We start from the raw sequence: 14,037 nt of genomic DNA on the forward strand, positions 1-14,037 counted from the left end.
GGAATGGTCCTGGGAGCTGCACAGGGACTGAGAACATTACAGACCTTGCAGGATCAGGCCACATATTCTGTTTTGTTCTCTTCCCCACCTTTTTCATCATGTTGCTTCCATTTTAAATTTTTCATAGTTTGGTAAAAACAGAAGTTTAAGGCTACATTGAGTATAATGGGGCCCATTAGCAAGGTTGAAGTCTAAGTCACAGCTCCAGCAGAGCATTTTTGTGCCCATGGCAGGGGGGTTGGAACTAGATGATCTTAAGGTCCTTTCCAACCCAAACCATTCTGTGTTTCTATAAACCCATTTTATAACTGCCACTTTTGCACCTGGTTCTCATACTTGCTGTTGTCATTTTATTGATTGTAAAGGAAACGACTAGGTTGTGTTTTTTCTCTCTCTCCTTATAGTGTACACACTCCTGTTTCCTGAATCATTCCATGGCCTGTCCTTACCGCTGCTCCGCTAGTTTCCCTAGCTGGAATTGCACACTGAGAACAGAATTTGCAGCTGCTTGAGTCTTGGAGTTCTTAATAAAAAAAGAGTGGTCTTAGGTTTGCCAGCTTTCAGAATAGGCTGGAAGTGGAAAATAATAGAAACTTGGATATAATGAGAGTCTGAGAGATGAAAGCAACCAGTCATACCAAGTCACCTGGTGGGCATGGTACCCTCTGCTGCTTCCCTCAGCTGAGACTGGGGGAAAGTGACATTGCCCTTTGTCATTCTCAGGACACTTCCACAAGCTCAGCATCAAGGCCAGCCTTTTAAACCAGGAACACTTTGATCCACTATTCAATTGTATTGTTTAAAAAAGCCCAAACCCACACATATACAACCCCCCCACTACATTTCACTTACAGTAACTTCACTTTTAGTTAAGGAAACATGACTCACTTCAAAGACACTTTGAAGAGACTTCTAATAATTCCTTATCTTCAAAGAACCATTGCTGAAGCTATACCTGGATAAATATTTCTTTGTCAGAAGAGCCATTTGCCATAAACAATTATAGAAAATGCAACTGCAGATCTTTTATCTGAAAGAATGCAAAATCACCCTTTGAAGCCACCAGGCAGTTCAGCCAGTTCCTCTTGAGAAGACTTTGCCCCAAAGCCTTGCATGGCCACCTTGCCAATAGAAATGGGGGGGGACACCCTGCTGAACTGGGGACCCATGGCTCCCTGAGCTGCAGGATTCTGCCTCTTCCAAAGCTTCTGGGACTGTATGTCACTGCACTGCTTTTTCTTACAATCATCGCTACTTCAAGGCACGTCAAACACTTAGTCCGTGTAAGTGCCATGGAAAGTATGGCTCCCATCAATATCAGAGCATTTGAAAGAGACAAGGGGAGGAAAAAAATAAGCTGCACTTCTTATTAAAGGTTGTATGTGCAGAGAGTGCCCAGCCTTTGTCTGATGTCCATTATGAGTCATGGTCATTGTTCTCTGAGTCAGCAGACTGTTGTTTTAAACTTAATTTCTGTTGCCTGTCACATCCCTTTGCCTGTGAAATCTTATATCAGGCTCTGTTGGCATTTAGATGATAATTTTTTCTCTGTCAATTAGTTCTTTCAAAGGACTCTTTAAGATTTTTTTCCCCAATAAATGGGAGGTTATCTTAAATTTTCATCCATAGGAACATTCTGGGCTCAATAGAGCCTGGCAATTCAATCTGTAGGAGTACTATGGCAGTCTATTTGATTTTCCAGTCCAACACTATTCTGTTCTCAGACAATCTGGGACCAGTCCTTCTCTTTGTAACTAGAAAACTACTTTTGTCTGGTACAAAGACTTGATGTTAAGATTCTGGCCCCTGGTCTCTGAGAAAGTCATGTTTTCACCGAATAAACCCATAAGCTGGTAAAATTAGTTTACCAGATCTAGATAATCACTTGCTTGACACCTAGCCTTCGGCATTCAAATACTTACATTGCCCTCAGACTATGTTATGGTAGGTTTTTAATTGCCTGTCTTTGCATGAGAGTCCCAAGACAACTCCTTGATTGATCCCCCGTGTCTTGATGATACCCTGCCTCCAGTTAATGTTTCAGCCATCTGTACAGTATGAGGCCTAAGGTCCCATTTGAGCTGAGGAAGCAAATGGCTTATTAAAGTCTAATTTCTCCAGCTTGTTCTTGCCTTTGGGCATTTTAAATAGGTTAATGCAATTTTTACAGTACACTCAGGGAACTTTACTCATGGAGTGTTGTCATAAACTAGAGGAAAATAGCCCCTAGATTATCTTAAAATGGAAAGTATTCCAAATATGCTTGCCCTGATGCTTAGTCAAGCTCTCTACCCAAAACAACTTTTTCATCCTTTCACTTTTTTTTTCTTTCCTTAAGATTTTAGTGGATTATTGTACATTTTAAGGTTGATAAGGGAAAAAATGTCAGATTTATTCCATGCAGTGGATCATTTTTCAGGGAAGCTCCAGTATTCATCAAAACATGGAGACACCACAGGCACCATATAAATTATGATGGTTTTCTTCTTAATACTTCCTTTTTATTGCCTATATTCTTTAAAGTAAATTTAGTGCTCATGAAAGATGTTGCATATGACAACAGTAGAAAGCAAAGCCCTCTATTTCTCTGCAGGATTGGTACAGAGGAGCTTTGGCAATGCAGGTATCTCCCTATAACCCCATCTATGTTCTGCTGCTGTAACCTTGAAGGATCACCTTTAGAAGATGCTTGGTCTCTTTACTTTTCCTATCCTTAGGCTCTCTGCTGGAAGTACAAATAAAGATGTCAGTTGATGCCATCCAAAGCTGTAGTGATATTCCTAATAGGTACTGGGAGACCATCAGTTTATTACCTTGACTGTGTGACAGACTGCTTCCTGTGCTGGCTTTCTGTGGGTATCTGTGTGTGAATACATATCCTATACATCTAATAAATCTTCTATCAGGTAGCAAACACTCAAAAGCACTATTAAAGTGCAGTGACTTTTGTTCCCTGTATTGACCTAGACGAGATTTTAACCACTGATTGAGAAGTAAGATGCTCTGTATCCCATTACTAATCTCTTCAGCCACAAGTCCAACCCTTCCTTCCCCCTCACCCCCAAAGATGGTGCTTTAACGCAACTCACATTTTTCTCTCAAGAAGAAAATTCAAGCATATGCAAGACCACACTGGGTATTTGGCTCAACTACTGCCCATTACCCAGGAGGGAGAGTGTAAAGATGGGCTTGCATTAGGCTGTTCAGCTTGTGCATTCAGTCCTTAGAAATCCGTTAGAAAAGAAAGGCATAAACCTCATTAGAAGAGAAACAACAGGGTGGAAGAGAAAATTTGGCCATGTCAGTTCAAACGCAAGCCCAGATGCTTTAGTTAGTTACACTTTTCAGTTTAAGGCAATGCAAATGCATTCTCCATTACTGGGAAAGTGGAAAAAGGCATTAGGCCCTTGAAATGGCAAGAGTCAAGCTCTGTGCTCAGTCAAACAGGAGAAGGTTTAATGTATGAGTTTCTCCTTTTTAGTCCATTGTACATTGTAGAAGGCACTGAAGAACATCTATGCAATTATGTAAATAAGAGGGTAGAGGATAGAGTGGCACAACAGTTTCTAGGCTAAAATTGTTTCTTATTCCTCCCGCCCTTTCTTCCTCTTTACACGGAAACAAACATGCACAAAACAGTAATGAAATAAATCAGACATTATGTGAAGCTTATCCACAAGAGCAGATTCTAGATACAAATTGAATCCCTGAACACTAATTTGATCTTCCGCCAAGCACTGTAGAGGTCTGAGTTTATGTTGTGAATGGGAGGTGAAAGAGTCCTAATTCTTCTCATTATATAAACATTTGGAATTTCTTTTTCGTTTCTTCATTATCTAAACATTTGTGGGCTTTCTTCTGGTGCTTGCTTTTTGGAGAAATGTGATTAAACTTTAAAATGTATATTTTTATTTAAAATACAGCCAGAGCCATTTCCACACTTAAGTGATAATGTTAGCCAGAGGAACCAGGTAGTTGATATTGACTGAGAAGTCAATACAATCAGGATTGGGATTTGCCTTTTCAGTTTTGCCACTAAGAAAGGCCCAATGATGGATCTTTACCATGAATGAGACTACTTCATTTCAGCATGGCTGCAGCAGAGGTGAATTTTTCCCATTGCACCACTTGACAGAGGGACATTTTAGTTTCGTTTCAGATTCCTGTGCAGGTAACCAGCAGAGGAACAGAAGATACAAGAAAAATGTGAAAAGACACATTTTATGTAAATAACTCTAAATGCACAGCAGCCTTGTCCTAAGGCATCCCCCAGAAGGAGTCAGGCAGGTGTGTGTTCCTTAGATCATAACTTTCTCCAAGTCCTTAAAGACGTCTGAGGTCTGTGACAGAAGCAGGTGACTGGGGAGATCGGGAAGTTTGGTTTTGCTGCTTCTGGACCATCCATTTGCATCACTTAAGCCCATGTCTCTTACTCTAATGTAAATGCTCCAGTACTGTGGCTAAATGTAATCTGCTTAAAGTAGGGTCATAAAACATGAGGTGATCCCTTGGGAATTCTGCCCCTGCACTGCAGCAACCAAGAAATGATAGTTAAAACATAAGTTTGAAGAACCCTCATGCCATTGTTTCTTTGTAGATACTAGTTCTTCTTACTGACTTCTTGGATGCCTGGTAGATATTCAGCATGTATTTTTCTTAAGGCAAGTTGAGATGTCACACAGCTTTTGTGGATTTTCCTCAGTGTTCCACAGGTTGCATGCATTTTTGGTTAATTATGTCTCTTTTAAGGTGATGCATTTTATGTTGTCTTCTGTAACCACAGAAAGAACTTTCTGCAACTTTTTTACAAGCCTTTTTAATTCTCAAATGCAATTCTGAAAGCAAGTAGACACTTTTCTCTTAAATATGTCAAAGTTTTACCCAGCTGTTAGCCAGTAAGTCATAAAAAGATTCCTGTGAGGTAGGCAGTGCATGTTATCTTTTATACATGCAGACATTACGCTGCTGTACCACCTGAAATTCCATCAGGCTCCAAGCGCTGCAGAAAGTGACAAATGCTAGACAGGTATACGATTTATAATGGATGAGCTATGCAAGCAAGCTCTGGGAGTTGGATTGGATTTGATTGCAAACAATAATATGACACAACCCCTGCTGTGGCTAGTACACACATTGTGAGAGGCAGTGGATCAGGCAGCAGGAATACCGGACTGCAGGCATGATCCCGAGCCCTAAATCCACCTTTGCAGTACACCTACTGTGTGGCTTTGGGAAAGCCTTGTCTGATCTAACAGCCCTTCTACCAATTTCCTATCTGTTTGTTTAGCAACAGCATGTTAAACAGTCATACCTTACTAAGCCACTTCGATGCAATTTATAGCTCAGTGTGATAGTGGGCTCCGGAGAGACTTTTAAAATTAATTATGTGAAAAGACAGGTTATTTAAATAGTTCTGTGCAGTTTCTGGCAATGAACTTGGAAACTTTTCCATAAAGTAACTTTTCTCCATCAACAATTTTTTTTTCCCTAAGGGACAGCCTTCCACCCCAGCAAGGATGTGTGCATTTCCAGTACAAAAGTGAATGGTAGAGATAATGTTATTCCTGCATCGACCAACGTTCAAGTATTAAGCAGTACTGACTGCAGAGCTTTCTATTCCTAGATGGGGAATGAAAAGTCCCCATCTCAAGCTCTTACCTGAGAGTGCTGGACATAGGCACAGAATTTACAAGCCTGGTGTTTTCCAGGTCAGCTTCAGACCCTCTTCATTCACCACACAAGTCAGCTTGCATGTGTGACTGCACATGCACGCATTGTCAGTGCACAGAAGTATGTCAGAGGTGGCCATTCAACATTAGCAGATCACTAGGACCTGAACCTGTAAAATTTTAGGTTAAAGATAAAAAGCTCTTGAGGCAAATTTTCCCCTTTTCTTTCCCTCTTGTCCTGGTTTTAGCTGGAATAGAGTTATTTTTCTTTCTAGTAGCTGGTGCGGTGCTGTGTTTTGGCTTCAGTCTGAGACCAATGCTGATAACACACCACTGGTTTTAGCTGTTGCTCAGTAGTGCTTACCCCAATCAAGGACTTTTCAGTCCCTCTTGCTCTGCCAGTGAGGAGGGCCACAAGAAGCCAGGAGGGAGCAGAGCTGGGACACCTGACCCAAACTAGCCAAAGGGCTATTCCATACCAGCGCACGTCATGGCCAGCATAGAAACTGGGGGAGTCACCTGGAAAGAACTGATCTCTGCTCAGGTCAGTCTGGATATCAATCAGCTGGTGGTGAGCAATTGTGTTGTGCATCACTTGTGTTTCCTGAATTTTGATTTCTCCGTATTTTTTGTTCACTATTATTAATATTGTCACTGTTGTTATTATTTCTATTATTGCTATATTTTATTTTAGTTATTTAAACTGTTCTTATCTCAGCCTGTGGGGTTTACATTAGTCCAGTTTTCCTCCCCATCCCAGCCAGTGGGGAGTGAGTGAGTGGCTAGGTGGTGCTTAGCTGTCTGGATTCTATCCCTTGGTCGATGTACTGGTAGAAGAAAGAATGCTGAAATCAAAATGCCTATTCAGCAAAGTCTTGTGGAAAATGGAAGCTTAATGAAGATTTAATTTTTAAGAATGTAATTCAGCAGCTGATCAAAGGCATGACTTGTTAATGGGACTGAAGCCTACGCCATGAGGATAACTCTTCTAGCAAGTACATCCCAACATGTGCAACAATGGAATCTTTGTTAAGTAGTTTCAGACATTTAGTAAAGCCACATTTCATTAGGGACTGTAGTAAAAGGACAAGGGGTAATGGGTTAAAACTTAAACAGGGGAAGTTTAGATTGGATATAATGAAGAAATTCTTTACTGTTAGGGTGGTGAGGCACTGGAATGGGCTGCCCAAGGGAATTGTGAATGCTCCATCCCTGGCAGTGTTCAAGACCAGGCTGGACGGAGCCTTGGGTGGCATTGTTTAGTGTGAGGTGTCCCTGCCCATGGCAGGGGTGCTGGAACTAGGTGATCTTGAGGTCCTTTCCAACCCTAACTATTCTATGATTGTATTATTTCAGCAAGCATGGATTTTTGTGTAGTGGTTAACAAACAGATCAGTACTGTTTCTCTCCTTTCAACTCAGATTTTGCAGGGCTAATTATATCACTGGCAACATGGCAACAAAAGCATCCTCAAAGAAACCCATATGCTCTGTGGGTAACACTAATACTAATGATTATTAAATATCAGTCTTCTGATTGCTCTGAGCTACATGCACACACAGAGAACAAGAAATCTTTTTGCAATATAATGTAACCACCCCGTCATTTGTTTTAGTTTGTCACAACTATTTATTTTGCACTTTGGGCTTCATTACTGTTCTTCTCATGTCTTGTATGTCACCATTTTAAGAAGTCCAGGCAGTGATGCTTTATCTTAAATATTCTGTCAACAGATACTTTTTGCATCCCTTAAGTTCAAACATAAGGTCATTGACAAAAATTTAGCACTGACCCAATTCTGCACTTTTATATTATCAGATTCACATGATCCCTCCATCCTATGTTACCTCATATTATCTCAGATAGATATTTTCAGTATTCTGTTAATTACTGTCCATATTTGGTGTCCCTCAGGGATGAGTGCTGAGACCAGTCTTATTTAACATCCTTGTCACTGACATGGACAGTGGGATTGAGTGCACCCTCAGCAAGTTTGCCGATGACACCAAGCTGTGTGGTTCGGTTGATACGCTGGAGGGAAGGGATGCCATCCAGAGGGACCTTGACACGCCTGTGAGCTGGGCTGATGCCAACCTCGTGAAGTTTAACCATGCAAGTGCAAGGTCCTACACCTGGGTTGGAGCAATCCCAGGCACAGATACAGGCTGGACAGAGAAGAGATTCAGAGCAGCCCTGCGGAGAAGGACTTGGGGGTGTTGGTGATGAGAAAATGAACATGAGCCAGCTTCAGTGTGCGCTTGCAGCCCAGAAAGCCAACCGTATCCTGGGCTGCACCAAAAGGAGTGTGACCAGCAGGTCAAAGGAGGTGATTCTGCCCCTTTACTCTGCTCTTGTGAGACCTCACCTGGAGTATTGTGTGCAGTTCTGGTGTCCTCAACATAAAAAGGACATGGAACTGTTGGAACAAGTCCAGAGGAGGGCCATGAGGATGATCAGGGGACTGGAGCACCTCCTGTATGAAGATAGGCTGAGAAAGTTGGGGCTGTTCAGCCTGGAGAAGAGAAGGCTGCATGGAGACCTCATAACAGCCTTCCAGTATCTGAAGGGGGCCTATAGGGATGCCGGGGAAGGACTCTTCATTAGGGACTGTAGTGGTAGGACAAGGGGTAATGGGTTAAAACTTAAACAGGGGAAGTTTAGATTGGATATAAGGAGGAAATTCTTTCCTGTTAGGGTGGTGAGGCACTGGAATGGGTTGCTCAGGGAAGCTGTGAATGCTCCATCCCTGGTGGTGTTCAAGGCCAGGTTGGACAGAGCCCTGGGTGATATTGTTTAGTGTGAGGTGTCCCTGCCCATGGCAGGGGGGTTGGAACTAGATGATCTTCAGGTGCTTTCCAACCCTAAATATTCAATGATTCTATGATTCTATTTTCCCTATCCTGGCTGAAAGATGTACCTCAAGGTGCTAAGCATGTTCTGTGCTCCAAAAATGTTTCAGTAGATGGCTTCACTTCACACCTCAAATGTTTTTGCTTGTCCCTTGCTACATGACCCAGTGCCCTACATACAAATGTATGGCATTCTGGCAAAGCCATTCTTCCAAGCCTTGGCCTTCAAGAGTGCCCTGTAGGAGAAAAAGGGTTTGAGGACCATTACAGTAGGAAAAAGAAACAACACTGTATCTAATCTACTACAGAGAAAGGTTTGTCTCATACTGTCCAGTTGTGAACATGAGATATAAAAGGACCTCTTTTTCTTGTCTTTGAGCTGTGTGAACTACAAGTTATGCTTCTTGGCAGCAGTAAGGGCTTGTGTTTGAAGGCCTGGTTCTGGTTATCCATGGTTTGTCCAGATTGCTAAACTAGCACAAGTAAGGAAATGGCCTGCACACAAAAAGAGCTGGACTAGGTCTGATTTTCCCTCATAGGGAAAATCATAGGGAAAGGGTCTTTCCACTCGGTTGTCCTGGGTTCAGCAGTAGCAGTCATTTTTCTCCTTCTTAGTAGCTAGTGCAATGCTGTGTTTTTGACTTTCATCCTGGGAACAGCACTGATAACACCGATGTTTTTAGTTGTTGCTTGGTAATGTTTACTCCAATCAAGGACTTTGTGAGTCTCATGCTCTGCCAGGGAGGAGGGGAAGCCAGGAGGAAGCAGAGACAGGACACCTGACCCAAACTAGCCAAAGAGGTATTCCATACCACAGCACATCCTGCCCAGTATATAAACTGGGGGCAGTTACTTGGAAGGGATAGATCACTGCTGGGGTAGGGCTGGGTATCAGTTGGCAGGTGGTGAGCGGTTGTATTCTCTTCCCTTGTTACTTCCCTTACCATTATTATTATTATTGGTGGCAGCAGCAGTGGTTTGTGTTATACCTTAGTTACTGGACTGTTCTGATCTCAGACAGTGGGAGTTACATTCTTTCGATTCTCCTCCCCATCCCTCCAGGAGCAGGAAAGAAAATAGGGGGGAGTGAGCATGGTTCTCGGTTGCTGGCTGGGCTTAAACCATGACATCTGTGTACATACCTACAGGTAGAACTGGTGAATATCATTGCTTGCCATCTGGGTTGCTTCCTGCTATGGTAAATATTTGTCTATGCAGTTGCTTTTTTGTATCCAAACCTTTTCCATTCTTAGTTCTCATATTCCTTAATTATATTTGCATTTGCTTTTGACTCTGGGGTATTTAGGTATGAGTCCTGATTGTGGGATTGATGGGAGTGTACCCTTATTTCTCCAGGCTTATTTCTTTTGCGTGGGATACCATACGTGTTTTTAATCTGGTGGTTACTGTTTTGTGTTGAAACACAAAACCTCCACAGTAACTTTATAGATGGAATATACTGGTGTTACCAGTCCTCCTTCCCTGCGTTTTTCAGGTCCCTTGCTGGAGTCACATACACATGACTGTAATTCTAATAAAGGCACATCTGGGGTATGATTCCAGCCTCTGGTGAGAGAGAATTTAGAGCAGTTGTGAGTATAAGAATGGATGAGCAGCAGCTCTTCCTACCAAGCCTTTTGTTTTTCCTTATACAGCCTTTTCTGGCTTATCCATTCTGCCTCATCCTTCTCCATTTTATTTTCTTTTTTCTTTTGCTTATTCCAGTTTATGGCTCATTGATTTCATAAGTTGTACCAAGACCTCAGGTTCATTCCCAGGGCGTAGACATCTAGAAAGCTAAAACAGGGCAGTTGGCATGGAAAGAAAGTGGAGATGGCTTGGCTTTATCTGCCAATCCACAAATAATTTGGTGAGCAGAGTTTCTGGCCGTGAAATCTGAATGGCATTTTAGAAGTAATAAATTTGGTTCATTCCCAGGTTACTTTGACTTCTGCTGATAGACATTAGAATACAGAGTAGTGTTGGCACAGCAGTGTACAGAGTGCAGAATAGTGCAATGACCTTGCAAGCTGTTCCTTTTGGGATCTTACAGCCCTCTATCACAGCCCTCAAGATGCTGATTACAGTGGGTAAGGCCAGAGACCCATGTGAGTTATTCAGGGCATTACCCCAGAAAGCATCAGATTCCTGTGATGTTCTGGTTGCTGCTTAAAGCTGTTCTTCCTTACTGACATCCCTGTGGCACACTTCCTGCCTTCCTGAACTTAATGAATGTCCTAGTCAGTTTGAGAGTGTCTCTGGGAAATAAAGCTTCCTCCTCTGTGCCAGTAGGTTGATGTCAGCTACCAATTTCCAACCCTCAGCTTTGGAGCCCATGCTAGCAAAGCACAACAGACCTTTACTACCAGATGTAAATGAGCAGTGCAAGTGCAGAGGATACCTACCCTATTTCACAAGAGTACTTTATAGCTTTTAGATGTGAATGATACAGAAGTTCTAATTTCAGACACACACACGTTTTATTGGGTATTTTTGTTACCTATGCATTGCACAAGGAATTTCACAGCTGAATGTTTTATTTCCTGACACCTGCTGTATAAAGACATGACAAAGCTCTTTTCAGAGCATCCTTTATTTTACAACTCTGATTTTCTCCTCCTTTATTTAACAGCACACAGTTCATGTTATGACTTCTTGCTATGCTCTATGCTGTGACATCCTGTTTGCCTCTTCTCTAGGCATGCAAAATTCCCATTGGCTTCACTGATAAGCTGTCTGAGCACAGGCTGCTGGTCAGCGCTGGCACCCATCCTGTGGGCAGAGCTGTAGCCTTCCTTGTCTCCAGTGAAGTCCTACTCTCACCCCAGAACTGCACTGGCAGAATTACAGGCTGTTATTGTTAGGAATGTGTTACTTGCAACAGCCTGAAGTCTGAGGCCAGCTGACCTCAGTGGGCAGTGTGTCCCGCAATGTAACAGAACCAGAATTTAATCCAGCGTTATCTTTAACACAGTATTACTGAAAGCTACATAACTCTCTTTCTTCAATTGACAGCTACCTCATCCCTGAATTCCCAGCTTCAACAGCTTCAGCATCTTCAGCAGCTCCAGCACCAACAGCAGCAGCAGCAAAGCCAGCAGCAGCAGCAAGGTCAGCAGGCACAGACTCCACAGCCACCCCAGCAGACCCAGCAGCCACAGCCACAGCCGTCAGCACCACCGCAGCAAAACCAAACCCAGTCTCAGAGCCAGAGCCAACCGCCTCTGGCCTCACAGTCCTCCAGCTCCCCACAGAAACCCAGCCAGTCCCCAGGGCATGGCCTTCCATCTCCTCTTACTTCACCAAATCCATTGCAGGTAGGACACTGTGTACAAATCTCTAAGTCTAACAGAAAATGCACGCTCTCCCTCCACTGCAAGTGAAAGTTATGCTTTCTGACCATACATGCTGAGAAATTCCGCCTCGTCTTAGTTAATCCTTACAGATATGCAGAGTAGAACAGCTAAAAGACCTGATAAACCAGAAGAACAGAATTAATGATGGTCCCAGTCTGCTGCTTTCTGAAGAGTAAACATCTTTTACCCTTGAAGTCCATATCATAAGCCCCATAGAAAACTATATGATTTTTGCCAGCATGTGACCTTCTCAAATGGTGTTTGCCCAGCAGTCTCCCTTTATGGTAACTTACAAGGACAGCAAAGTTAGCTGTTCATTGGTAGATAATCCTGACTGTTCCTAAAAAAACATAGATCTTCTGCTGGTGGTCGTGTGCAAGGGATGGACGGGTTATCCTTCCTCCTGAAATCACAATCCAAACATTTATCCTGCTAAGAATCAAATACTTTTGTGAAGAATCTCACTATAGACTCCAAAGCTACAAATGTAGTTAATGCCTTTTCTTCATGCTCACTTCAATGATATGGATGTCTGTTAACAGACCTACAGCTGTAGCACCCACCCTTATGCTGGGCTCTGCCTGTCTTAGAATTCCTGGGCAGAAAGAGGAGAGCTCTGATCCAGTGGTCCTAATTTCTAATATGGTGTTCAACTGCACTTAGAAACCAGCAAAGTCTCTATTCACTTTATTCTCTAAATTTTAAGACTGACCTTAAAGGTTTTCTCCATATTGGCTCCATTTCCTGCAGACATTAAACTGCATTAGCTTAATAATTAAAAAATCCTTTTTCAGACAATTAAGGGAATTGGTTTACAAGAAGCTGTGTTTGCTGTGTGGTCAGTTAAGTCTGCATTAATTTAAGCTTCAACTAAACTGCATCAAATCTGATTTTTTAGTGGTTTAGATAATAGACTTAAAAGTCCACAAGAGATGTGTCCTTGCTTTCTGAGCTTTTTCTTATAGTAGAGCATAATGTTTCTAGAGCTTCTTCTCTGTGTTGTCTGAAGGGCTACCTGGGCACCACTTAATGCCCAGTCTGTCATGCTAGTGAGTGCTTTGGGACTCTTTAGTATGCAGATTATTGACATACAGAGACAGGAATATTTCCAGAGGAGCTTCTGTTAGATTTTATTGTCTTGGTGCAGCTGTGATGTATGCATGCTAACTGTGTACACTGTATGTTGCTGAAACTGCCTGCTGTATATTACGCTTCAAAAGGCATTCAGTTTTCCAAACAAAGCAAATGCACACATAAATTAGGGTTGGGGTAGGGAGAAAGAGGGATTACGTCAGTCCACATACCTCAAGAGGGTTGTACTAATGCTGAATCTGAAGCCTTAGCTCTCATGTGCCCTCTGACCCTAATGTAAATCTCAACTGAACCTAAGTACTTCTAATCTCATCTGTGACCTACAGGTACAGGCCAGTAGAAGCACTTTCTACTGTTAGCTCTTCAGGGTCACACCTCACTTGCAGAAGTACAATAAAAGTGAGTAAAACCAGTATTTCCTTGCATGGGAGGTGCCAGCATCAGTTTTCATGGACATACCTTGGCACATCTTTCTCTTCAGCGCACTTGTCCTACAGCTTCCCTTCTGAGGGTGGTCTGGATGTGGTAGACTCAACAGAAATGGAAGGAGGGAACCAAGTACTCTGAGGTGGTTTTAGTTTGAACACTATTCCCATGTCAGAAAAGGGGAAGAGCATCTTCAGTCATAGGCTTGCCAAGCTGCTGAAGAGAGCTTTAAACTAAAGTTGCTAGGGTAAGGAGATTCTCAGTCTGTCCCACTCCTACCAGTTTGATGCCAATGCTGGAAATAGATGCCCAGAGCCTGGAGAGGAATCGCAGGTCAGCAGGAGAGCATCTCCTTAGACATTAGAAAGAAGCTCTTCCCTGTGAGGGTGCTGAGGTGCTGGCACAGGGTGCCCAGAGAAGCTGTGGCTGCCCCATCCCTGTCAGTGTTCAAGGCCAGGTTGGACACAGGGGCTTGGAGCAACCTGCTCTAGTGGAAGGTGTCCCTGCCTATGGCAGGTGGTTGGAACTGGATGAGCCTTAAGGTCCCTTCTAACACCAACCAGGCTGGGATTCTGTGAAACGTCTTAGGAACTGGGCTTACACTTAGTGAAAGACACAAGCATGAGAGGTCTGGCATTTCCCCTG

General features: G+C 42.8%; 1 protein-coding gene across 4 annotated transcripts in view; it reads left to right on the forward strand.

The window, feature by feature from the left end:
• The window catches only part of POU6F2 (POU class 6 homeobox 2), a 303,405-nt gene that overhangs the window by 194,362 nt on the left and 95,006 nt on the right, over positions 1-14,037 (forward strand). For all 4 annotated transcript variants that reach the window (XR_009728688.1, XM_061374874.1, XM_061374875.1 and 1 more), the window contains exon 5: positions 11,534-11,835. Coding sequence is in view for 3 of the 4 variants with exons in the window: in XM_061374874.1 (XP_061230858.1) it covers positions 11,534-11,835 (302 nt within the window). In the remaining variant the exon portion in view is untranslated. The remainder of the gene's footprint in view (positions 1-11,533; positions 11,836-14,037) is intronic.

The sequence above is a fragment of the Neopsephotus bourkii genome, unplaced genomic scaffold (genome assembly GCF_033783945.1).
Source record: "Neopsephotus bourkii isolate Nb327-2 ecotype Australia unplaced genomic scaffold, CSIRO-AGI_Nbou_v1 NB_1655, whole genome shotgun sequence".
Lineage (NCBI taxonomy): Eukaryota > Metazoa > Chordata > Aves > Psittaciformes > Psittacidae > Neopsephotus > Neopsephotus bourkii.